The 25,115-nt window shown below is 38.8% G+C and overlaps 1 protein-coding gene across 1 annotated transcript in view; it reads left to right on the top strand.

Annotated features, from left to right (window-relative positions):
* The window catches only part of ERP44 (endoplasmic reticulum protein 44), a 96,784-nt gene that overhangs the window by 62,679 nt on the left and 8,990 nt on the right, over positions 1-25,115 (top strand). The window contains exons 5-10 of the mRNA XM_005897023.3: positions 11,995-12,179; positions 13,413-13,528; positions 15,310-15,367; positions 17,855-17,971; positions 20,261-20,372; positions 21,248-21,389. Of these exons, the coding sequence (XP_005897085.1) occupies positions 11,995-12,179; positions 13,413-13,528; positions 15,310-15,367; positions 17,855-17,971; positions 20,261-20,372; positions 21,248-21,389 (730 nt within the window). The remainder of the gene's footprint in view (positions 1-11,994; positions 12,180-13,412; positions 13,529-15,309; positions 15,368-17,854; positions 17,972-20,260; positions 20,373-21,247; positions 21,390-25,115) is intronic.

The raw sequence follows: 25,115 nt of genomic DNA, 5'->3' as shown, positions 1-25,115 counted from the left end.
TTCATAAATTGATATCTTAGCCCACTTATCTTTTTTGATGGTCCTTTTGTTACTGCTCTTTATATATTATGAATATGATTAATTTATTTCATAAAATTACTTGGGAAATGTCCCCTTTTTTTTGTTTTTTCTCTGGAATGGTTGTATAAATATCATTATCGTGTCCTTAAATGTTTGGTAGAATTTCCCCCAACATATCCATTTTAGTGTTATATTTCCATTCTAAGTATTGCCTAGGCTGCATGCTGCAAGCTCTGATATGTATTTTCATTATCATTCATTTCAAAATATTTTCCAGTTTCCCTTTGTAATTTCATCTTTAATCCATGGCATATAGAAGTTACGTTATTCTCATTATGAGTTGAATCATTTGAAAGCTGTTGAGACTTTTTCTGTGATTCATGCAGTTCAGTTCATTTCAGTTCAGTCGCTGAGTTTGTCTGACTCTTTACGAACCCATGGACTGCAGCACGCCAGGCCTCACTGTCCATCACCAACTCCTGGAGTCCACCCAAACCCATGTCCAATGAGTTGGTGATGCCATCCAACCATCTCATCCTCTGTCATCCCCTTCTCCTCATGCCTTCAATCTTTCCCAGCATCAGGGTCTTTTCAAATGAGTCAGCTCTTTGCGTCAGGTGGCCTAAGTATTGGAGTTTCAGCTTCAACATCAGTCCTTCCAATGAACACCCAGGATTGATCTCCTTTAGGATGGACTGGTGGATTGGCTCACAGTCCAAGGGACTCGCAAGAATCTTCTCCAGCACCACATTCAAAAGCATCAATTCTTCAGCACTCAGCTTTCTTTATAGTCCAACTCTCACATCCATATACATGACTACTGGAAAAACCATAGCCTTGACTAGATGGACCTTGTTGGCAAAGTACTGTCTCTGCTTTTTAATATGCTGTCTAGAATGGTCATAACTGTCCTTCCAAGGAGTAAGTGCCTTTTAATTTCATGGCTGCAGTTGCCATCTGCAGTGATTTTGGAGCCCGGAAAAATAAAGTCTGACACTGTTTCCACTGTTTCCCCATCTATTTCCCATGAAGTGATGGGACCAGATGCCATGATCTTCGTTTTCTGAATCTTGAGCTTTAAGCCAACTTTTTCACTCTCTTCTTTTACTTTCAAAAGAGGCTCTTTAGTTCTTCTTTGCTTTCTGCCATAACGGTGGTGTCATCTGCATATCTGAGGTTATTGATATTTCTCCCGGCAGTCTTGATTCCAGCTTGTGCTTCTTCCAGCCCACCGTTTCTCATGATGTACTCTGCATATAAGTTAAATAAGTAGGGTGACAATATACAGCTTTGACGTACTCCTTTTCCTATTTGGAACCAGTCTGTTGTTCCATGTCCAGTTCTAACTTTTGCTTCCTGACCTGCATATAGGTTTCTCAAGAGGCAGGTCAGGTGGTCTGGTATTCCCATCTCTTTCAGAATTTTCCAGTTTCTTGTGATCCACACAGTCAAAGGCTTTGGCATAGTCAATAAAGCAGAAATAGATGTTTTTCTGGAACTCTCTTGCTTTTTCGATGATCCAGCGGATATTGGCAATTTGATCTCTGGTTCCTCTGCCTTTTCTAAAACAAGCTTGAACATCTGGAAATTCACGGTTCACATATTCCTGAAGCCTGACTTGAAGAATTTTGAGCATTACTTTACTAGCATGTGAGATGAATGCAATTGTGCGGTAGTTTGAGCATTCTTTGGCATTGCCTTTCTTTGGGATTGGGATGAAAACTGACCTTTTCCAGTCCTGTGGCCGTTGCTGAATTTTCCAAATTTGCTGGCATATTGAGTGCAGCACTTTCACAGCATCATCTTTCAGGATTTGGAATAGCTCCACTGGACTTCCATCACCTCCACTAGCTTTGTTCGTAGTGATGCTTTCTAAGGCCCACTTAACTTCACGTTCCAGGATGTTTGGCTCTAGGTGAGTGATCACCATCATGATTATCTTGGTCATGAAGATCTATTTTGTACAGTTCTTCTGTGTATTCTTGCCACCTCTTCTTAATATCTTCTGCTTCTGTTAGGTCCATACCATTTCTGTCCTTTATCGAGCCCATCTTTACATGAAATGTTCCCTTGGTATCTCTAATTTTCTTGAAGAGATCTCTAGTCTTTTCCATTCTGTTGTTTTCCTCTATTTCTTTGCACTGATTGCTGAGGAAGGCTTTCTTATCTCTCCTTGCTATTCTTTGGAACTCTGCATTCAGATGCTTAAATCTTTCCTTTTCTCCTTTGCTTTCCACTTTTCTTCTTTTCACAGCTATTTGTAAGGCCTCCCCAGACAGCCATTTTGCTTTTTTGCATTTCTTTTACGTAGGGATGGTCTTCATCCCTGTCTCCTGTACAATGTCACGAACCTCCATCCATAGTTCATCAGGCACTCTATCTATCAGATCTAGGCCCTTAAATCTATTTCTCACTTCCACTGTATAATCATAAGGGATTTGATTTAGGTCATACCTGAATGGTCTAGTGGTTTTCCCTACTTTCTTCAATTTCAGTCTGAATTTGGCAATAAGGACTTCATGATCTGAGCCACAGTCAGCACCTGGTCTTGTTTTAGTTGACTGTATAGAGCTTCTCCATCTTTGGCTGCAAAGAATATAATCAATCTGATTTTGGTGTTGACCATCTGGTGATGTCCATGTGTAGAGTCTTTTCTTGTGTTGTTGGAAGAGGGTGTTTGCTATGACCAGTGCGTTCTCTTGGCAAAACTCTATTAGTCTTTGCCCTGCTTCATTCCGTATTCCAAGGCCAAATTTGCCTGTTTCTCCAGGTGTTTCTTGACTTCCTATTTTTGCATTCCAGTCCCCTATAATGAAAAGGACATATTTTTGGGGTGTTAGTTCTAAAAGGTCTTGAAGGTCTTCATAGAACCATTCAACTTCAGCTTCTTCAGTGTTACTGGTTTGGGCATAGACTTGGATTACTGTGATATTAAATGGTTTGCCTTGGAAATGAACAGAGATCATTCTGTTGTTTTTGAGATTGCATCCAAGTACTGCATTTTGGACTCTTTTGTTGACCATGATGGCTACTCCATTTCTTCTGAGGGATTCCTGCTCGCAGTCGTAGATATATATTGGTCATCTGAGTTAAATTCACCCATTCCAGTCCATTTGAGATCGCTGATGTTCACTCTTGCCATCTCCTGTTTGACCACTTCCAATTTGCCTTGATACATGGACCTGACATTCCAGGTTTCTATGCAATATTGCTCTTTACAGCATCAGACCTTGCTTCTACCACCAGTCACATCCACAACTGGGTATTGTTTTTGCTTTGGCTCCATCCCTTCATTCTTTCTGGAGTTATTTCTCCACTGATCTCCAGTAGCATATTGGGCCCCTACTGACGTGGGGAGTTCCTCTTTCAGTATCCTATCATTTTGCCTTTTCATACTGTTCATGGGGTTCTCAAGGCAAGAGTACTGAAGTGGTTTGCCACTCCCTTCTCCAGTGGACCACATTCTGTCAAATCTCTCCACCATGACCCGCCCGTCTTGGGTTGCTCCACGGGCATGGCTTAGTTTCATTGAGTTAGACAAGGCTGTGGTCCTAGTGTGATTAGATTGACTAGTTTTCTGTGAGTATGGTTTCAGTGTGTCTGCCCTCTGATGCCCTCTTGCGACACCTACCGTCTTACTTGGGTTTCTCTTACCTTGGGCGTTGGGTATCTCTTCACGGCTGCTCCAGCAAAGCGCAGCCGCTGCTCCTTACCTTGGACAAGTGGTATCTCCTCACGGCCGCCCCTCCTGACCTTGAACGTGGAGTAGCTCCTCTCAGCCCTCGAGATTTCTTTGGATTAGTATTATACGGTATATTTTCCCCCATCCTTTTAACTTCAAGGTTTTTGCATCCTTAGGTTTAGGTATGTATTTTGTAAATAGTGTATAGTTAGACTTTACTATTGTTTCTTTCCCAAAAATCAGTTCTACATGGCTGAGTGGGTCTGATTCTGGACACTATTCCATTGGTCTGTTTGTCTATCTTTATGTCACTATCACAATGTCTAAATTACTGGAGGCCTACATGAAAGGTTAAAGTCCACTAGTGTAGGTCCTCTAATTTTTATTATTGGGTATACTGATCTGTAATTTTTTTAATATGTGGATATTATAAGAAATGCCCAAATATTATCTGGCTTGGATATAAGGGTAATGGTGGAAAGTAACTGGAAAGTAATTACTCCAAGTAATCATAATTGGAAAGTAATCTCTTTAGGTTTTGGGAAAAGTTTGTTTGGAAATGGAATTATTTCTTCCTTAAATATTTGGTAGAATTAGCCAATGAAGCTTTCAGGGGAAAGTGCTTAGAAATACGTATTTTTGAAAGACAAAAAACACATTCTGAATTTTTGGTAGTGATTTCAACTCCAACTAAATAATACAGGGTTTTTATTTAATTTCCTCAATTTTATATTTGTATCTTATGCTGAAAATCTTGAATTTTAATAGCATTAGCATGATTACTCATGGCTTTATCTATAATGTGTGTGTGTGTGTTTAGTTCAAAATAAGAATTACAGTATTCAATATCTTTAATCTAATTTTGTTTTACTATTAAATATTTTCTTTATCCCAAATCAAAACTATAAAACCACGGTAAAGTCAGGAACTATAAATTCCATTCCTGACCTCACCTTGCATTTTCGTCCTTTGATGTTGTTTTTTGGAGGGAGTGAGGGGGTAAGGGGGCAAAGATACATATATACATAGTCCTACTTATTTTCTAATTTTTTTTAATATTTCTTTCATCTTCTCTGCACCTGGCTTTTTTCACTGAACAGTGTATCTTAGTGATTGTTCCTCAGAAGCACAAAGGAATCTTTTTCATTCTTTTATATAACAGCCTAGTACTTTGTTGTTTGGGTGTACCATACTTTATCTAACCAATCTCTTACTGATGGATATTCAGGAAAAATAGTAACTTTTAAAAAGATGTTTCCACAGTCCAGTCCACTGCATTGTAGCATTGACCAATAGAACTATTTAGCCTAATTTTAACAGCATTTTTATTTAAAAACTTGTTTATATATTACTGCAAAAATTCATTTTACAGTATGCTAGGTTTACTGTGTGGCATGATGAGGACTGAATGACTTTTTTAGTTAAGAAAGGTAAAGTTCTGTACTTTTTATTATTTCTTTGAGCTGGTTTTCTTGTATAAGGGTGAGTGTAAGACTTTGTAGCCTTCTCCTTATAGCAAGTGCTTCTGTTTATCTTAAAAGACTTCTTCTTGCTTATACAAAAACTCTTACACTCATCTAGGTGAGTGATGGTGTGATCACTCACCTAGAGCCAGACATCCTGGAATGCAAAGTCAAATGGGCCTTAGGAAGCATCACTACGAACAAAGCTACTGGAGCTTTGTTCCACTCAACTGATAGAATTCCACTTGAACTATTTCAAGTCCTAAAAGATGATGCTGTGAAAGTGCCACACTCAATATGCCAGCAAATTTGGAAAACTCAGCAGTGGCCACAGGAGTGGAAAAGGTCAGTTTTCATTCCAATCCCAACGAAAGGCAATGCCAAAGAATGCTCAAAGTACTGCACAATTGCACTCATCTCACCCGCTAGCAAAGTTAATGCTCAAAATTCTCCAAGCCAGGCTTCAACAGTATGTGAACCATGAACTTCCAGATGTTCAAGCTGGATTTAGAAAAGCCAGAGGAACCAGAGATCAAATTGGCAACATCCATGGATCATCAAAAAAGCAAGACAGTTCCAGAAAAAATCTACTTTTGCTTTACTGACTATGCCAAAGCCTTTGGCTTTGTGGATCACGACAAACTGTGGAAATTCTGAAAGAGATGGGAATACCAGACCACCTGACCTGCCTCCTGAGAAATCTGTATGCAGGTCAAGAAGCAACAGTTAGATCTGGACATGGAACAACAGACTGGTTCCAAATTGGGAAAGGAATACGTCAAGGTTCTATATTGTCACCTTATTTAACTTATATGCAGAGTTTATCATGTGAAATGCCAGGCTGGATGAAGCACAAGCTGGAATCAAGATTGCTGGGAGAAATATCAATAACCTCATATATGCAGATGACACCACTGTTATGGCAGAAAGCAAAGAAGAACTAAAAAGCCTCTTGATGAAAGTGAAAGAGGAATGTGGAAAAGTTGGCTTAAAGCTCAACATTCGGAAAACTAAATTCATGGTGTCCGGTTCCATCACTTCATGGCAAATAGATGTGGAAACAATGGGAACAGTGACAGAAAACAGTTATTCAGTGCTCCAGAATCACTGCAGATGGTGATTGCAGCCATGAAATTAAAAGATGCTTGCTCCTTATAAGAAAAGCTATGAACAGCCTAGACAGCATAATATTAAAAAGCAGAAACATTACTTTGCTAGCAAAGGTCTGTCTAGTCAGAGCTATGGTTTTTCCAGTAGTCATGTATGGATGTGAGAGTTGGACCATAAAGAAAGTTGAGCACTGAAGAATTGATGCTTTGAAGTGTGGTGGTAGAGAAGACTCTTGAGAGTCCCTTGGACTGCAAGAAGATCAAATCAGTCAATCCTAAAGGAAATCAGTCCTTAATATTCATTGAAAGGACTGATGCTGAAGCTGAAACTGCAATTCTTTGGTCACCTGATGCAAGAACTGACTCATTAGAAAAGACCCTGAAGCTGGGAAAGATTGAAGGCAGGAGGAGAAGGGTACAAAAGAGAATATAGATGATTGGATGGCATCACTGACTCCATGGACATGAGTTTGAGCAAGCTCTGGGAGTTGGTGATGGACAGGGAAGCCTGGTGTGCTGCAGTCCATGGGGTCGCAAAGAGTCAGACATGACTGAGCAACTGATTTGAACTTACCCCTCAATTTATAGTACCAATTTAGTCTAATTAATTCCTTGCTCAGGTAATAAAACCCACCATTTTTTATAACACCTCAAAGACATGTTTTCTCATTAATTTATCAGGTTGATAAAGGGCTTATAGCTGATATATCCTGTAGTATTCTGCTTCAGAAAGTATTGACTCCTAAGCCAAACAGATTAATGTCTAGTAAATACAATACCACAGTAATCCAAGTCTGTGCCCCAACCAATAACGCTGAAGAAGCTGAAGTTGAACGGTTCTATGAAGACCTACAAGACCTTTTAGAACTAACACCCAAAAAAAGATGTCCTTTTCATTATAGGGGACTGGAATGCAAAAGTAGGAAGTCAAGAAACACCTGGAGAAACAGGCAAATTTGGCCTTGGAATACGGAATGAAGCAGGGCAAAGACTAATAGAGTTTTGCCAAGAGAACGCACTGGTCATAGCAAACACCCTCTTCCAACAACACAAGAAAAGACTCTACACATGGACATCACCAGATGGTCAACACCAAAATCAGATTGATTATATTCTTTGCAGCCAAAGATGGAGAAGCTCTATACAGTCAACTAAAACAAGACCAGGTGCTGACTGTGGCTCAGATCATGAACTCCTTATTGCCAAATTCAGACTGAAATTGAAGAAAGTAGGGAAAACCACTAGACCATTCAGGTATGACCTAAATCAAATCCCTTATGATTATACAATGGAAGTGAGAAATAGATTTAGGGGACTAGATCTGATAGAGTGCCTGATGAACTATGGATGGAGGTTCATGACACTGTACAGGAGACAGGGATGAAGACCATCCCTATGTAAAAGAAATGCAAAAAAGCAAAATGGCTGTCTGGGGAGGCCTTACAAATAGCTGTGAAAGAAGAAAAGTGAAAAGCAAAGGAGAAAAGGAAAGATTTAAGCATCTGAATGCAGAGTTCCAAAGAATAGCAAGGAGAGATAAGAAAGCCTTCCTCAGCAATCAGTGCAAAGAAATAGAGGAAAACAACAGAATGGGAAAGACTAGAGATCTCTTCAAGAAAATTAGAGATACCAAGGGAACATTTCATGTAAAGATGGGCTCGATAAAGGACAGAAATGGTATGGACCTAACAGAAGCAGAAGATATTAAGAAGAGGTGGCAAGAATACACAGAAGAACTGTACAAAAAAGATCTTCATGACCAAGATAATCATGATGTGATCACTCACCTAGAGCCAAACATCCTGGAATGTGAAGTTAAGTGGGCCTTAGAAAGCATCACTATGAACAAAGCTAGTGGAGGTGATGGAATTCCAGTTGAGCTATTCCAAATCCTGAAAGATGATGCTGTGAAAGTGTTGCACTCAATATGCCAGCAAATTTGGAAGACTCAGCAGTGGCCACAGGACTGGAAAAGGTCAGTTTTCATTCCAATCCCAAAGAAAGGCAATGCCAAAGAATGCTCAAACTACCGCACAATTGCACTCATCTCACACGCTAGTAAAGTAATGCTCAAAATTCTCCAAGCCAGGCTTCAGGAATATGTGAACCATGAACTTCCAGACGTTCAAGCTTGTTTTAGAAAAGGCAGAGGAACCAGAGATCATATTGCCAACATCCACTGGATCATTGAAAAAGCAAGAGAGTTACAGAAACATCTATTTCTGCTTTATTGACTATGCCAAAGCCTTTGACTGTGTGGATCACAAGAAACTGTGGTGATCCCAATTCTGAAAGAGATGGGAATACCAGACCACCTGACCTGCCTCTTGAGAAACCTGTATGCAGATCAGGAAGCAACAGTTAGAACTGGACCTGGAACAACAGACTGGCTCCAAATAGGAAAAGGAGTACGTCAAGGCTGTATATTGTCACCCTGCTTATTTAACTTATATGCAGAGTACATCATGAGAAACGCTGGACTGGAGGAAGCACAAGCTGGAATCAAGACTGCCGGGAGAAATAGCAATAACCTCAGATATGCAGATGACACCACCCTTATAGCAGAAAGTGAAGAACTAAAAAGCCTCTTGATGAAAGTGAAAGTGGAGAGTGAAAAAGTTGGCTTAAAGCTCAACATTCAGAAAACGAAGATCATGGCATCTGGTCCCATCACTTCATGGGAAATAAATGGGGAAACAGTGGAAACAGTGTCAGACTTTATTTTTTTAGGCTCCAAAATCACTTCAGATGGTGACCGTAGCCATGAAATTAAAAGACGCTTACTCCTTGGAAGAAAAGTTTATGACCAACCTAGATAGCATATTGAAAAGCCGAGACATTACTTTGCCAACAAGGTCCGTCTAGTTAAGGCTATGGTTTTTCCAGTGGTCATGTATGGATGTGAGAGTTGGACTGTGAAGAAAGCTGAGTTCTGAAGAATTGATGCTTTTGAACTGTGGTATTGGAGAATACTCTTGAGAGTCCCTTGGACTGCAAGGCGATCCAACCAGTCTCTTCTAAAGGAGATCAGCCCTGCGTGTTCTTTGGAAGGAATGATGCTAAAGCTGAAACTCCAGTAGTTTGGCCACCTCATGCGAAAGGTGGACTCATTGGGTGGGGTTGGGGGCAGCAGGAGAAGGGGATGACAGAGGATGCGATGGCTGGATGCCATCACTGACTCAATGGACGTGAGTCTGAATGAACTCCAGGAGTTGTTGACGGACAGGGAGGCCTGGAGTGCTGCGATTCATGGGGTCGCAAAGAGTCGGACACGACTGAGCGACTGGACTGAACTGAACTGAAATACATGCATATTAAGATATCTTAATATTATTTCAAATTTCTGTGATTTGGTGAATAAAATAGTCTTCTCAGTCTCATATGACCAGGGGTTGTATTTGCTCATATTTGTCTTCTATTTAAAGAATTATATTAATAATAAGTGAAAGCCGCTCAGTCATGTCCAACTCTGTGAGAATTCTCTAGGCCAGAACACTGGATTGGGTAAGCTGTTCCCTTCTTCACGGGATCTTCCCAATCCAGGGACTGAACCCAGGTGTCCCACGTTGCAGGCAGATTCTTTACCTGCTGAGCCACAAGCCCATGTTAATAATAGTCAAGCATATTTACTCCTTTATAAGTCCTCCATGGAATTTAACAAAGAGTTATATGATCTGAATTACATCATCTTTTCTCCAAACCTACTTCTGAGAACCCATATTCCATCCTTAACTTCTAATACGCCATTTTAGCATTCTTTGATCTTAGGAAAAAAATGCAACCTTGACTTACGAAAATAGTGTATTTTTACCTCTTCCAAGGCATTGCAAAGACATTAGAATGCTTACTTCCCCTTCCCCAGTTTATATGTTGTTGTTTTTATTTTATGTATTTTGTGTCAAAGCCCACAAGGCATAATTGTTGTTTTGTATAGTCAGTGGTCATTTTAATTTTTAAAAAATTTTTTGGAGGTATAGTTGACTTAACTGTACATATCTAAAACATACAAATTAAGTTTTGCCCTATGTGAACACACCCATGAAACTGTCAGCACTCATCCGTGTATATATCCTCTGGTACTGTTGTTTCTACCATCTTATTGCCTAGAAAATTAAGACAGTTAACAGTTTATTGCAATTCTGTTTTGTTTTGTAACTGCTAGGAATGGAGGTAGTGCTAGAGAATTTTCATGGTTTCTGTACTGCTGTTTTAAAATTACTTAATTTTAGAACTCAGTTAAAAAAATTGTTTTTCACCTGTCTTAAGCTACTTATGCTCTCTCAGGTCCCCGTCAGTCTAAAAATGTAGTGCATCTTTTAACATTCTCATACATGTGACTAGTATGGCATTTGAGCTTTACTAGGACTTCCCTCAGAGAAGGCAATGGCACTCCACTCCAGTACTTTTGCCTGGAGGATCCCATGGACGGAGGAGCCTGGTGGGCTGCAGTCCATGGGGTCCCTAGGAGTTGGACATGACTGAGCAACTTCACTTTCACTTTTCACTTTCCTGCATTGGAGAAGGAAATGGCAACCCGCTCCAGTGTTCTTGCCTGGAGAATCCCAGGGACGGGAAGCCTGGTGGGCTGCTGTCTATGGGGTCGCACAGAGTCGGACACGACTGAAGTGACAGCAGCAGCAGCAGCAGGACTTCCCTGGTGGCTCAGCAGTAAAGAATCCCCCTGCCAATACAGGAGATGTGGGTTTGATCCCTGGGTCAGGAAGATCCCCTGGAGAAGAAAATGGCAACACACTCCATTATTCTTGTCTGAAAAATCCCATGGACAGAGAAACCATGGCAGGTAGTAATCCGTGGGGGTCCACAAGAGAGGGACATGACTTAGGAATTAAAACAAGTGTCTAGAAACCATTGATTTCTCCTATTTGCTACCTCTTAGAAGTAACGGCAGAAAAATTTAAAGGCTTTTCCATTCTGATTGAGTCTGTATCTTAGTAATTGTGATTCCTAAAAGTGAGATCAGCATACATTTTTACTCAGTTTCTTATTTTGAGACTCTGAATACTAATTTTAATGATATGTGTGAGAATATACCCTTAGGTCATAGTAAAGGTATATATATATATATATATATTTTTTTTTTTTTTTTGTGTATACTCTGAATTTTGCTTTTAATTGTATTAGCTTACAGAAAATTTTCATATGTGGGATTATAAATACTCCTTCTAGCCGTGAATCTAATAGTTTTAGCCTTTAAGAGTGATTTAAATTTAATTTTCTTTTACTAAATACTATAAGATCCTTACAATATAAAGTAACTTGAATGACTTTTCAAAATTGGAATTTTGCACATTCTAATTTTTTTTCTAGACTGCATCTACAATAATACTGACATTTATTAAGGGTTTACTCTTTTATGCATTTGAGTTGTCTCACTTAGTCCTTAAAATAACTCTGTGTGGTAGAAATTATTATCCCTATATAACAGATGAGAAATAAGGCAAGGGTAGTCGATGCACCTTGCAAACTCAACAGCCAGTAAAATAGCTTTGGGGTTTAAACCAGGCAGCATACATCTGGAACCTAGCCTCTTAACCAGTATGAACCTTGTCATGATTAGTTTCTTTTTTCTAATGCTGGAAAAGAATTACATGAACCAAAATGTTCTCCCTAAATAATTGTAAGATTTTTACAGCTGGGCTAAAGGGCCCACTGAGACTAAGTTTGAAGGTGAAGTTAATTTTTGTTTTCATTCTTTTAGCTGATATAGCCCAGAGATATAGGATAAGCAAATACCCAACCCTCAAGTTGTTTCGTAATGGGATGATGATGAAGAGAGAATACAGGGGTCAGCGATCAGTGAAAGCACTTGCAGATTACATCAGGCAACAAAAAAGTGACCCCATTCAAGAACTTCATGACTTGGCAGAAATCACCACTCCTGACGTAAGTCACTGACTTTTGCTGGATCAAATGAGCATAGTCTGCTTGATTCATGTAATGAGATTCTTAGGAAACCAGAGAATCTGTAGACATTTTCTTATAGTTCACTGCAGTGGATTTTGTTGTATACATATACATAACAAGTTGAATTTTTCTTGAATTAATTCTCAAAGGGAATGCTGATGTTTTACTGTGCCTTTGAATAAAATGTATAAAGCAATAAAGTTGCACTAATTCAGTTTAATTGAGGGCAAAGGGTAGCCTGAATTATGAAGAAATAGAAGTTAATGTCAGGCACACACAACCATAGTTTCCTTTTTCTGCTTAGTGGCAACCCTCAGGGTCTCTGCTCTCATTACTCCTGTAGCAGCAATTTGTATAAATTTTAGTATCCTCTGACCTAACCACCCTTAATGATACATTAACAAGGTCTTTTTCTTTGTACACCAAGAAGTGTTTTAAAAGCAAACGAAAACAATTAAGTTTGGGCTTCAGATTGTCATTGCTAAATTGTCATTGCAACTTGGTTCTTACCCTGCTTACAAATGAACAGGTTAGCCAACTCATTTCACGGATGCTGTTAGAAGACATAAGGCTCCTGGTCAGAGACAACAGTTTGCTTGCTCACATGTGAGCATGGTTGCATTTGTTTCCTTGTCCCCCAAGTCCTACGGAGGTGAAAGAGGGCCAGATGGATCCCTGCTCACGCAGGGGGTTGTGACAGGAGAACTCTAGGCTTGGGAAACATCTGTCTCAGAGCCAGCAGTAAGCCTGCTCTCTGTCCTGGAGGGAGACATCACCTCATACTTCAGCCTCGCTCCCTATAAGCACAACCTGAATCAAGAATGGTCAGACTCTTGGATCTTGGGTATACCTAAATGTGTAGAAGTGTGAGAGACCCATGATGGAGTCTCTGCCAACAGCCACAGATTACAAATTGATGTATTATTTTAACACACCTTAGAATTAGTCATCTTATTTAGGAAAAAACTGTCACCGATTAAACAGTTATTATTTCTTGAAATTTTAAAATAAAATGTTATTAGGAAATTATTACATTAGATGATAGTTCAGACTGTTTTCAACCTAATGTAATCTTTAATAGTTTTGGATTAGGTGTTAAAAGCCGGTTACATTTCATTTGGAGATAACTGAACAGCAGCTAGGTAAATGAAATAAAATGTTTCTTAAAGAACTACATATGTTTATAAAGTAATTACATACTTTATTTTACAGCGCAGCAAAAGAAATATCATTGGATATTTTGAGCAGAAGGATTCAGAAAACTATAGAGTTTTTGAAAGAGTAGCAAATATTTTGCATGATGATTGTGCCTTCCTAGCTGCGTTTGGGTAAGTAGCCTAATTGGTACAGTGTGTTGGTGGTTGGGTCAGCTCAGCTGCCTTCTTAAATTCTTGTTGTGTGTGGTGGTTTTTTGAAGATGACCTCTCATAAAGATTATCTCAGTCCTCTTAAAGTCACTGACAAGTTTTTATGCCTATCTCTGACCTCTCTTTTTAAAAAGGAGTTTAAAAGTCTGTTAATTATTCTTTCTGTACTATATTTTTCAAAATGTAGGTAAGAGGAAAAGGATGGACCAACTTTTCTTCTGTCTTTCCCCTGCCTCAGAGGAACATGCTCATTCCACAGCTGATTTCTCCACTAGTGTCCCTTCAGTTGTCCCTTCAAAATCCTCTGGGGCTTTGATCCATCAGTTATCCTTGCTTTCTCATGTTTTCAGTCTGGCCCTTTTCATGGACTGTTTTCCTTTTCCAAAAGCATGATTCTCTCATTCCTAATCTGTCTCTTCTGTCTCTTGAACTATTAACTCATCTTCTTTTCATTCTTAAATTTTTTTCAAAGATTAGTTATGCTTGACTACCCTGAATTTCTCATACTCTAATGGTTCAAATATGTTAACCTCCTGAAAACTTTTACCTTCATTACCCTGAAGAAATCTCTCTGCATAGTCACAAAGTGACTTCTTAATTAGCAAATCCAGTGGTCTTTTTTCCAGTCTTAGTTCTCTACAATTTCTCTGAAGGATGTGACCCTGAACTACCCTGTCCTTCTTCTGCTGTCTGTACTTTACCTTGAATCTCCCTGGTTCAATCCTTACATTTCTGATTTCCCTGGCTTTATCTTTTTTCTTCCTTTCTCTTTCAAAATAGAATCATTCTTATGGTTCTGTCCTTGAATCTCTTCTCACTGAAAATTATCTCCACCATCCTTTGCTGTTTTGCAATACTGTCTGTTTTCTTTGACCTATAACTGATAAGATTCAATTGCAGTACCTTGACTAGTACAATTGTAGTCTTGAGTAGAGCCCAGATTTCAGGCATAGTATTTCCTCTCCAGTTTGTGACCTTTTCCCTTATTTTAAATGCTTCTGTAGGTTTTGTATGTGTGTTCTATTGTAAACATTATCAGTGTTTTATGAGGATGGTTGTACAGAGTAAATAATGAAGGAACTTCTCCCTTACGTTTTTTGCATTACTGTTCCCAGCCATGCAGGCCCCTCACTATTCCTCTAACACTGCAAGCACACTTCATAGCAGAGCGTTTATCGTTATTGTCTCTATCCAAAGGGCTTTGTCCAGATATCACCTCAGTTACTAGAAACAATCTGGGGTCAAAAACAGCCATTTACTGCCAAAACTTCTAATCCAAAAGATAACATACTCAATCACAAAAACAGCTAACTAAAATGTCCCTTAAAAAAAAAATCTGCCTTTTACTAAACTTTTCCTTCAAATGTATGCTTTTCTTGGTGTTGCATAATCTTATAAGTAGGAAAGATGGAAAAGTATGTATTTCAAGTTATAGTTCATAAGTTGCAAAACAACTAGCATGTTTGCTAAGCGTGCTTGCTCAGTCATGTCTAAATCTTTGTGACCCCATGGACTGTAGCCAGCCAGGCTCCTCTGTCCATGGGATTTCCCAGGCAAGAATACTGGAGTAGGTTGCCATTTCTTATTCCAGGGGATCTTCCCAACCCAGGGATCAAACCCGCATCTCTTGCATCTCCTTGGCAGGCAGATTCATTACCACTGTGCCACCTGGGATACTTCAGACATATTACTGCTATTATTTTTCTTAAAAAATATTATCACTGTTTCTCTCTTTCTGTTAGGGTTGTTTCAAAACCAGAAAGATACAGTGGAGACAACATAGTCTATAAGCCACCAGGGGTAAGTTGCTATTTCTTAGTGTGTATAATTTAAAATGTAAATATATGTATACTATAATTTGTAGTTTTGTACATGTTAATATTCCCAGATTCATAAAGTTTTAGTATTGGAAGAAACCTTAAGACATAGTTTTGTCCTAATCCAAACCTTTCAAAGTAAAGATGAAGACACAAGCTTAAAGTCACACAGGCATTTAGTGGCAGAGCTGGGACTAGAGACCCCCTGACCCCCAGGCCTTTCCCACTTCTATTTCACCTTCAGTCTGGGACTCACATTCAAAACAATGCTTCAGAGGTCTGTGGTTATCACTCTAGCTTGAATGAGACTAGCCAAACTCCCACGTCTCCTGGTGTATAAGTTCACCTGGTACTTGCCAGATACTAAGGACTGCTACTGCTGCTACTGCTAAGTCACTTCAGTCGTGTCCGACTCTGTGCGATCCCCATAGACGGCAGCCCACCAGGCTCCGCCGTCCCTGGGATTCTCCAGGCAAGAACACTGGAGTGGGTTGCCATTGCCTTCTCCAATGCATGAAAGTGAAAAGTGAAAGTGGAGTCGCTCAGTCGTGTCCAACTCTTAGCGACCCCACGGACTGCAGCCTACCAGGCTCCTCCATCCATGGGATTTTCCAGGCAAGAGTACTGGAGTGGGGTGCCATTGTCTTCTCCAGATGGCTAGGTTGTTTTTAACCCTTGGCTAAGAAGTTAAGTGTATCTAAACTTAGAAGTAGCTGTTTAGGCCCAGGTGATGGTAACCACAAATAATAAAGGCAAAAGTCACAGTTATTATTACCCCAAATTGACCTAACAGTCTGAAAAAGCTGGCTTAAAACTCAGCATTCAAAAAGCTAAGATCATGGCATCTGGTCCCACCACTTCGTGGCAAATAGATGGGCGAAAGCTGCAAGCAGTGACAGATTTTCCTTTCTTGGGCTCCAAAATCACTGCGGATAGTGACTGTAGCCATGAAATTAAAAGACGCTTGCCCCTTGGAAGAAAAACTGTGACAAACCTAGAAAATGTATTAAAAAGCAGAGACATCATTTTGCCAACAAAGGTCCGTATATTCAGAGCTGTGGTTTTTCCAGTAGTCATATATGGGTGTGAGATTTGGACCATAAAGAAGGCTGAGTGCTGAAGAATTAATGTTTTGAATTGTGGTGCTAGAGACAACTCTTGAGAGTCCCTTGGACGGCACGGAGATCAAAGCAGTCAATCCTAAAGGAAATCAGTTCTGACTACTTATTGGAAGGACTGATGCTGAAGCGAAGCTCCAATGCTTTGGCCACCTGATTCAAAGAGCCGAATCATTGAAAAAGACCCTGATGCTGGGAAAGATGGATGACAGGGGATGACAGAGGATGAAATGGTTTGATAAGCATCACTGACTCACTGGACATGAACTTGAGCGAACTCTGAGAAATAGTGAAGGATAGGGGTGTCTGGCGTGTTGCAGTCCACAGGGGTCACAAAAAGACAGACACGACTTAGTGACTGAACAACAAAATACATACATACATATCTACATAGGTTTATATAGATTATGTATGTATGTATAACTGAGTTACTTTGCTATACAGAAGAAATTAACACAGCATTGTAAATGAACTATGTGTGTGAAAGTCACTCAGTTGTGTCCAGCTCTTTGTGACCCCATGGACTATACAGTCCATGGAATTCTCCAGGCCAGAATACTGGAGTAGGTGGCCTATCCCTTCTCCAGTGGATCTTCCCAACCCAGGAATCAAACCGGGGTCTCCAGTTATCAGGGAAGCCCATAAATCAACTATACTTCACTAAAATAAAACAATCAGCTACCTTCCTAGGTGTAAAACTCTGGGAAAGTTTGTGAGCTTCTCTGTGCTTTAGTTTGTTCATTAGTAAAAACAGCCATGATAATACTAGTACCTGCTTTATGGGGATGTTTTGAGGGTTAACTGAGTCGACACATACAAGGTGCTTAAAACACATACAAGGTGATAAAACAATGCTTGGTCACAGTAGTTGGCTTAGGAAATGTTAGCAATTTATCATCATTTTAGGCACTTCATAGGTACTGATTTTGAGTGAATCTGGAAACAGATAACAGCAGTTAATTTTAGTTTAGATTTATATAGTAACATGTATTTTTCAAGGCTTTTTCACTGGAAGTCTCCAAATTTTCTTCTGACATTTTTGAAGGGAGAGATAGCTCAGTTAAATCATTAGGATAATTCTTTTCCCAACACCTGCCGGCTACTGATGAAGATCTGATAAGCATTTACTTGATGCAAATCCAAGGGAAAGCGGAAGGCTTAGGCATCACAACTTAGATAATCAGGTCCCTCATAATCATAGTTAGCAGCTAGTAGTCCTCTTTCTCAGAAGTTCCATGATTTTTCGCTTCTTTTATATCCCGTATAGATTTCTGAGCTCATAGATGGCTTTAAGAATGCAGTTTTGCTAGCACAAGTTAGATGTTTACTTTTTTCTTTGTTTTTGTAAACAGCATTCTGCTCCAGATATGGTGTACTTGGGATCTATGACAAATTTTGATGGGACTTACAATTGGATTCAAGATAAATGCGTTCCTCTTGTCAGAGAAATAACATTTGAAAATGGAGAGGTATGGCTTTGTAGTGTATGTTGCTATATTTAATTAAGATTTCCGAAAGAGCAAGCTTCTTCTACCCATCTTACTGTTTTCACACAGAACTTATTGTTACAGTGAACACATCATAGCTCTTTCCATACAGGCCAGTGGTCCACTTCTGCTGTCCCAGAATCCCACTGTTGTATTTCCTGCAGTAGCAGTGTTTCATGACCACCTTGAAAATGAGTTTGAAGGTGATTCTGATCCCACCCTTGGTTGAAGATTCTTATTTAAGGAGATGGCTTTAGAAGCAATGTTCTGCAGATTTTAGTTACAATTAATTATATACAGTGAATAATCCTTTGATTTGAAAAGGTTTTTCTGATTCCTCTTCTAAAAGAATGAAACTGTGTTCTCTTTCCATTGTTAAATAATGAAAGCAATTATTATTACCATGTAACTGTCCTCAGTGATCCCATGTGCCTGAAATAAAGCCCATCTCCAATTCTTAACAACTCCCATAAAAACCTAGGAGGTTGGAAGAGCAAATATAAAGAGCTGTGTCTGTTTTTAAAAAGACATCTCTGTTTTTTACTGTATTTGAAACATAGCTTTCATTTCATTTTACTCCTTCACTTTCAAAACCCACAGCCTAAGAATGTAATTTAAAAAAAATTTTAAGTTAAAACTTTGAATATGTATATATGCTTCAAAAGAATTATAAGTACATAGCTCAGGTATTAAATATACAACTCAAGAAATTATCACAGAGTAAACACTCTCATATAATTCCCACCAAGTCAAAGGTTGGCAATTCTGTAAAAAGTCAGTGAGTATTTTAAGGCTTTGCAGCTCGTACAGCCTGTGTTGCAGCTATTCAACTTGCAGCCTTAGACAGTACATAAATGTGGTTGTGTTGCAGTAAAGCTTGCTTGCTTGGTTATTGTCTTAGTTTTTATCAAGTGAACACCCTTTCTACTTTCTCAGTTCCCTGGGCTTCAGGTATGTTTATCTGAATTAATTAACATTTTTATTGTAGCAGCTCATTTAGACCTTAGAGACTCAGAAAGATCTAGTAACCTGTCATGATTATTCACCTGCTTTGGCAGTTCTTACAGGGTTAGTTTCAAAACAGTTTAAAGGTACAGACCTGGAAAATCTTGAACAATTAAACAGAGGTCTGTCCTTCCACCCCAGCCCTGCCTCTCGTCCTATAGTAGTTGGCACATTTAATGAAATTCTTTAGACTTGTTACATTTTGTAACCAATTACCCACAAATCCTTTAAAATATGAGGAAAGATTTGTTAACCTGTAAATCTGGTTGTCTTGCTTTCTCCTGAATTCTTGACTACCTCCTTATAAAGAATATATTGGTACAGATGTGGACATGGGTACATTGGAAGCTCTAGTAGGTTAAACTACCAGCTACTAAGTTAATGTATGTAAATTAGTTTAGCAAACTAATTCACATATTTTCAAACTACTAATTTATTACTTCTCTCTTAACAGTTGTTAGTTCACCTGTATTTGTAGGATTTCTTTTAACAAAAAATTTTGTTTAGTTACAAAATTAGTAATTTTATTACTAATAAGTAATATATTTGTTTCTACTTTTAACTTCTTAGCTCTTAAATTTTCTAAAAAGTAACACGCCACATGTGAGGCACTGAGAAAATGTTCTGAGAGTTCAGAACAGATTCAAGGTGTTTTGTGTGTGTATATGCACAACGCATATATATATAAACATACACATGTAAGTGGAAGTATTTGTTAATAATGTTGATAAATTGTATATTGATTGAAAACTGGCTATATTATGGGGTTTTTGTCTTTTGCTCTGTATCACACTTTTCAGCTGTTGGTAGGTCTCATGTAAGTGGAGTGGTTTTTGCAATAAACCTTAGAATAAATGTAAGTTTGCAAATGTTAGATTTATTTATTGCTGTACACTCAGTTTTTCAGTGTTATCTGTGAAGAGTGTTTATCCTCTCGTAAAAATCAACATTTTGCAAAAGAACAGCACAGTTCTTCCTTTAGTCAGCTCATTTTTTAAATACCATGGCTTCACCCAGCACTAGGTCACAGGTCAGCCCAGTGGCTACCTTAAGGCAGGTCAGTTCCCACGGGACAGCAGGACACGGGGCCATTCTCAGGGGCTCCTTCTGCCACTGAGGCATTTATTTACCCCACTGGTCTCTTTTCCTGGAATGTTGCAGCTGCTTTATGTTACATGGGCTGAGGTTAAAATTGTTCCTACCTAGAAAATAGCTAGAGCTGAATGGAGAGGCCTGATAATTCTTACTGAATACTTCTCTATACAGGAACTGACAGAAGAAGGACTGCCTTTTCTCATACTCTTCCACATGAAAGAAGATACAGAAAGTTTAGAAATATTCCAGAATGAAGTAGCCCGACAGTTAATAAGTGAAAAAGGTAGACAGATTAAGGTGTTTATATCCTTCTTTTCTCTGTTTTTTTTAACTTTCCCCCCTTTCCATTACATTAATATTGACATAAGCATATTTGGATTAAAAACTTATTTTAACTCAACTCCTAAACTTACATGAAAATATGGGGAAGGGAGCTATGAGTAGAGATAATGCAAAGCAGTAGCTTAAAAAAAAAAAAAACACAATTTTTTTAGCTCTTAAAATCAGGTAGCATGAAAAGTGGGGTCATGGGTGGACAGTGTGTTTTAGGCACTTTCTTCCAGCACCTTGATGCTTGTCTAGTCCTCTTCTAATAGTTCCAGAGATATTGCTGAGAGGATTTACACAGCCTGATTAACATTTACTGTATTTCTAAATGAAAGTAAGTTGAGTAGTTCTCTGCAGACTTCTCCAAAGCATCAAAAGGGAATTTGCGTTATCACCAGCTTTCCCGCTATAATTGGAGAAGTCAAACAAAATAGACTGAAGGTTTTGTATAGAGCCATGCCCATATCAGTCTCTGTAAATATTTTGGGAGTTGCATTAGATTAAAAATCAACCAGTAGGGACTGGAAGGGCATCATTGATGAAATGATGTTCCCATTGGAACAGACCAGGATAATCTGCAGGGCAAATGACTGCCCAGAAAAATTTTAAATTCGCTATTGCATTTCTAAAGAAATTTTACTCTCTGCCTTAAAAATTAAAATCCTACCTCTTTAAAGTGTTGTAATATTTAGGTTTTAGTCTTTGTGGTCTATATTACTCTAAAGCATGTTGGGGAGTTTTTGGTATATCACTTTTTATAAACTTGCAAACTTATGAAAATATAATAAAGAATATTCTAATCTACCTCTCCAAATTCTATTTCTTTTTAAGGTACAATAAACTTTTTACATGCTGACTGTGACAAATTTAGACATCCTCTTCTGCACATACAGAAAACTCCAGCAGATTGCCCTGTAATAGCTATCGACAGCTTTAGGCACATGTATGTGTTTGGAGACTTCAGGGATGTATTGTAAGTATTCATTTTGGTTTTTTAAAATTACTGATATGTGTCTCAAAAATGAACTTAAAATGATTGTTTGGATATTTTAAATAATCCTGTGTTGAAACAGTAATGCTTTGTTATTTGGAAGGAAGAGTTATATATATATATATTTTTTTAACTCCAGAGTGTAGTATGAATGACTATGGGGAATTTCCCTGGTGGTTCCATGGTTAGGACTTGGTGCTTTCACTGCTGTGGCCCTGGGTTCAACTCCTGGTCAGGGAACTAAGGTCCCACGAGCTGAGCAGCATAACCAAGGAATAAAAAGAAAATGTTAAATGATGATGAGAATTATGATATATCCCTATAGAAATGCCAGCATTAGATGATCTTAAATGCTTGGGAATTAATTTTTGAAAGAAAATGTTTGACCTATGAGAAATTTGTTTTGAATTGAATTTAGTCTTTGTCAGCACATCAAGGGAGTAAGTAAAGAAAATGAATATTGGTGCTCATTTGTGACTGTGTATCAGAATGTTAGTGGTATTTAAGACCAGAAGATGGCTATGACAAGGCATTTATAAAGGCATACAGCTAAGAACCTTTCCAAGAACAGATATGCTTTCTGACTCTGTTCTCACAGTGTTAATAAACATAAACCTAGTAACTACCACAGATACTACTATTTATATCAGCTTTCTGAGATGTTAGATACAACAGTTAAAGTGGAAATGTTTCTTCGTATATGAAAAATTTAAGCAATACAGGTATTCAAAATAGACCTTTTCTTTTCAAAATTAATTTAAATATCACCCATTTTAATGTTTAAAGATTAAATTTCATAGTTTGAGGGTGATTTGAAGTCCTATTGCAGAATGGATTACCTCACTCACTTCTAAATATTTTAATAGAGAGATGGTTGTTTGCTAGAAGAAGATTCTCAGTCCTCACATAGAGGAGGTCTCCATTTGGGGTCCTCCCTCAGGCAAGTCATGGGGTCGCAGAGTCGGACACGACCAAGCGACTTTCACTTTCACTTTCAGGCAAGTCACTTCTCTTTACTTGTTCCTTTACACTTAACATGTGGTTGGTGGTACAACCTCCCTAATGAGATTGTTATAAAAATGAGTGAGAGATGATGATTGTGTTATGAACCATTAAGTACTTAAAAATATTAGTTGTTTTTATTTTACCCCAGCAATCCCCGTCCTGGCCACTCATATTCAGCCCACAGTGTCTGTACTTGTTCCTCTCAGCATCGCCTTTCTCCAAGCCCCATCTCCTCTCGTCCGTGAAAAACTTCTCCAGAACATTAGGTCCTTCCTTAGACATTAACATCTCCAGAAATCTTGAATCAGTGCCCCTCTGCTGAATCCTGTCAGAGCACCTACCACATTATAAAACCCAATTGCCTATTCCCAGCTTATCTCCTTTTTCTACCTGGTTGTGAGTTCTTGGACTAAACTGGGGATCCAGTCTTAGTAAACTTTTTATATTATATATAAACCATTGGTTTTATTTTATGTATAAACCATTGGTTTATATTATACAACTGTCATATAGAAGACCCAGATAAATATTCAGTGAGTTAATATGCTAAGTGGTATTTGTCCGAGTGTAGGTAAAGTGAAAACATCTAAATTGCTGAGCATTATGTGAGCATTGACTGTTGTGCTAGACATAAATGTCTTAGCTGGTTGTGTGTCCTTTTCCTCTTACTTCATTGGCTTGCCTCCAGAGGCTGTAAACTCTAAAAGAACAGACCTTTTAGGAGAGGGGACAGCTGTCATAGCGGTTGAGTTCACTTCAAGAGCTTCCAGGCAGTGACAGTGTTTGGTATTAAAATGCTGCCCTCTTCATGGGTTATTTGCATGAAGTTTTATATTTTCCTACCTCTGGTGGTGGGCAAATCTTGGGTTGATGATTTACTTCTTCCTTTCACTGTAAATTTCCAGCCCTAATTATGAAGTCTTTTAGCCGAAGTCAAGAGGACGCTGACTCAGGTTAGGTTTACTAGTCAGAAACCAAACTAGGCCCAACTTTGGTTTTATTCCCAGAAACATTGTTACATATGAAGGAAAACCTGTGACAAATTTCACCATGGCTATCTTTTAAGTTTTCTCCTCCAGTTCTGAAGTCAGATTTAAAACACTCTAGCCTTTCTAATCCCATCTTGGTGTCTGTTAGAGTACCCAAGCTTAAGATCAGTGGTCATATTATTTATCACATGACCCAATCCCCCTATCCTCCAGCCACAGTTCACTGGACCAAGAGATGGGCATGTTACCAAGAAAAGCTAATTTATCACCTGGCAGCACTCTCTCCTTGTGCCCTGGTGCAAAAAGACACTGAGTCAGTAAAATTTCCCAAAGAAACATGGAAATGGGAAATGATCCTTTCCCATCCTGCAAGTGTTGAGTCCTGTGAGCAGGGAGGGAGATAAGAGAAGTGATTATATTTGAAGCTCTGAAACAAATTACTTTTAATTTCTCCCTTAGGTGCCTGATTTCCCCTCCTAGGCACTGTTTCCTCTAATATTTTTTTAATTATAAGGAGGCACATGCTGTGTGAGCTACAGACTGAGCCTATGTGAATAGATGTTAGTGTTAAAAAATAAAAGACATGCAGCAAAGTGAATCTGACACATTTAATGGCTTGTGTAATTGTTATTGTGCTGCATGGTAATTAAGGCTTAAATGATAAGCCGTTTCCATAAATTACTGTAATTACTATTACTTTTACTTAGTAACTCAGCAGTTCTGGAGTCAACTGGTAGAAGTATGTGGTGGTAAGGAGAGAGAAAGCAGATTTATGATGCACAGTTTCCTCTTATGCTAAAGGCAGGCATTGCAGCCTGGTGCGGGGAGCTGCTAACCAGTGTTCTGTTCATCTCTTATCTCAGAGAACCTGAGGTTTAGGGATGTAACATAACCATCAGGGCCACACCACTTATCACTGGCAGGGCTATAAGTCATGTCAGAGTATACTGAACCCCCAAACCTCAAGCTCCTAACACTTGATACCAAAACAGTTACATTTTCAGTACATAAAAAAGCAGTGTAAGTGTGAATGTGAAAGATGTCTGAAGAGGCACTGTTTGTTAATACCTGAAACTGAATCACACATCTCTGAATCCTTAGTTGTTTTATATCTATTTATCTATCTATATCTATATCTATATATATATATGTAGTTTGACCAGATTGATTTCTTGCCAAATGTAAAGGAAAAGATTTTATATGGAGGTGGAATTGGGGGAAGTTTTGAAGCCTAAGCACATAGGGGTAGGCCTAGGAAATGTTCGCCAGCCCTGAAAGAAGAGAATAAATGATGGGGTCTAGTGTAAAGACTGTTGAAGGGCTTTCTGGAGAAACTTACCTTCCAAAAATTGTGGCCTGCAAATCCCCACCATCTGTTCCTTTGCTCAGGGGTTCTTACGTAAGCTCCCACCAGAGCCCCAGTAACAGGGGATGTCAGATCACTGCTAGGGAAATGAACAAGTTACTCTAAGGCTAAGGAGTTCCCCAATTCTGGGATCTAGGTCATTTATTTCAAATCACTGCATCACTGAAAATTATGATAATTCCTTAAACTACTCAGGGGGCATGGTTGTGGTGAGGAGATGAGAGACGCAACGTGAAACTGAAACTACAGGGGTGGGTATCTCCCTAATTTAGCAGTTTGGTTGCTGCTGTGATGAACTAGCCTGTCTCCTTCAACTTAGAGGGAACAAACCAGGAATTGAATGAGATG

Source organism: Bos mutus, chromosome 8 (assembly GCF_027580195.1).
Source record: "Bos mutus isolate GX-2022 chromosome 8, NWIPB_WYAK_1.1, whole genome shotgun sequence".
Classification (NCBI taxonomy): Eukaryota; Metazoa; Chordata; class Mammalia; order Artiodactyla; family Bovidae; genus Bos; species Bos mutus.
This window is presented reverse-complemented; position numbering and strand designations above follow the sequence as displayed.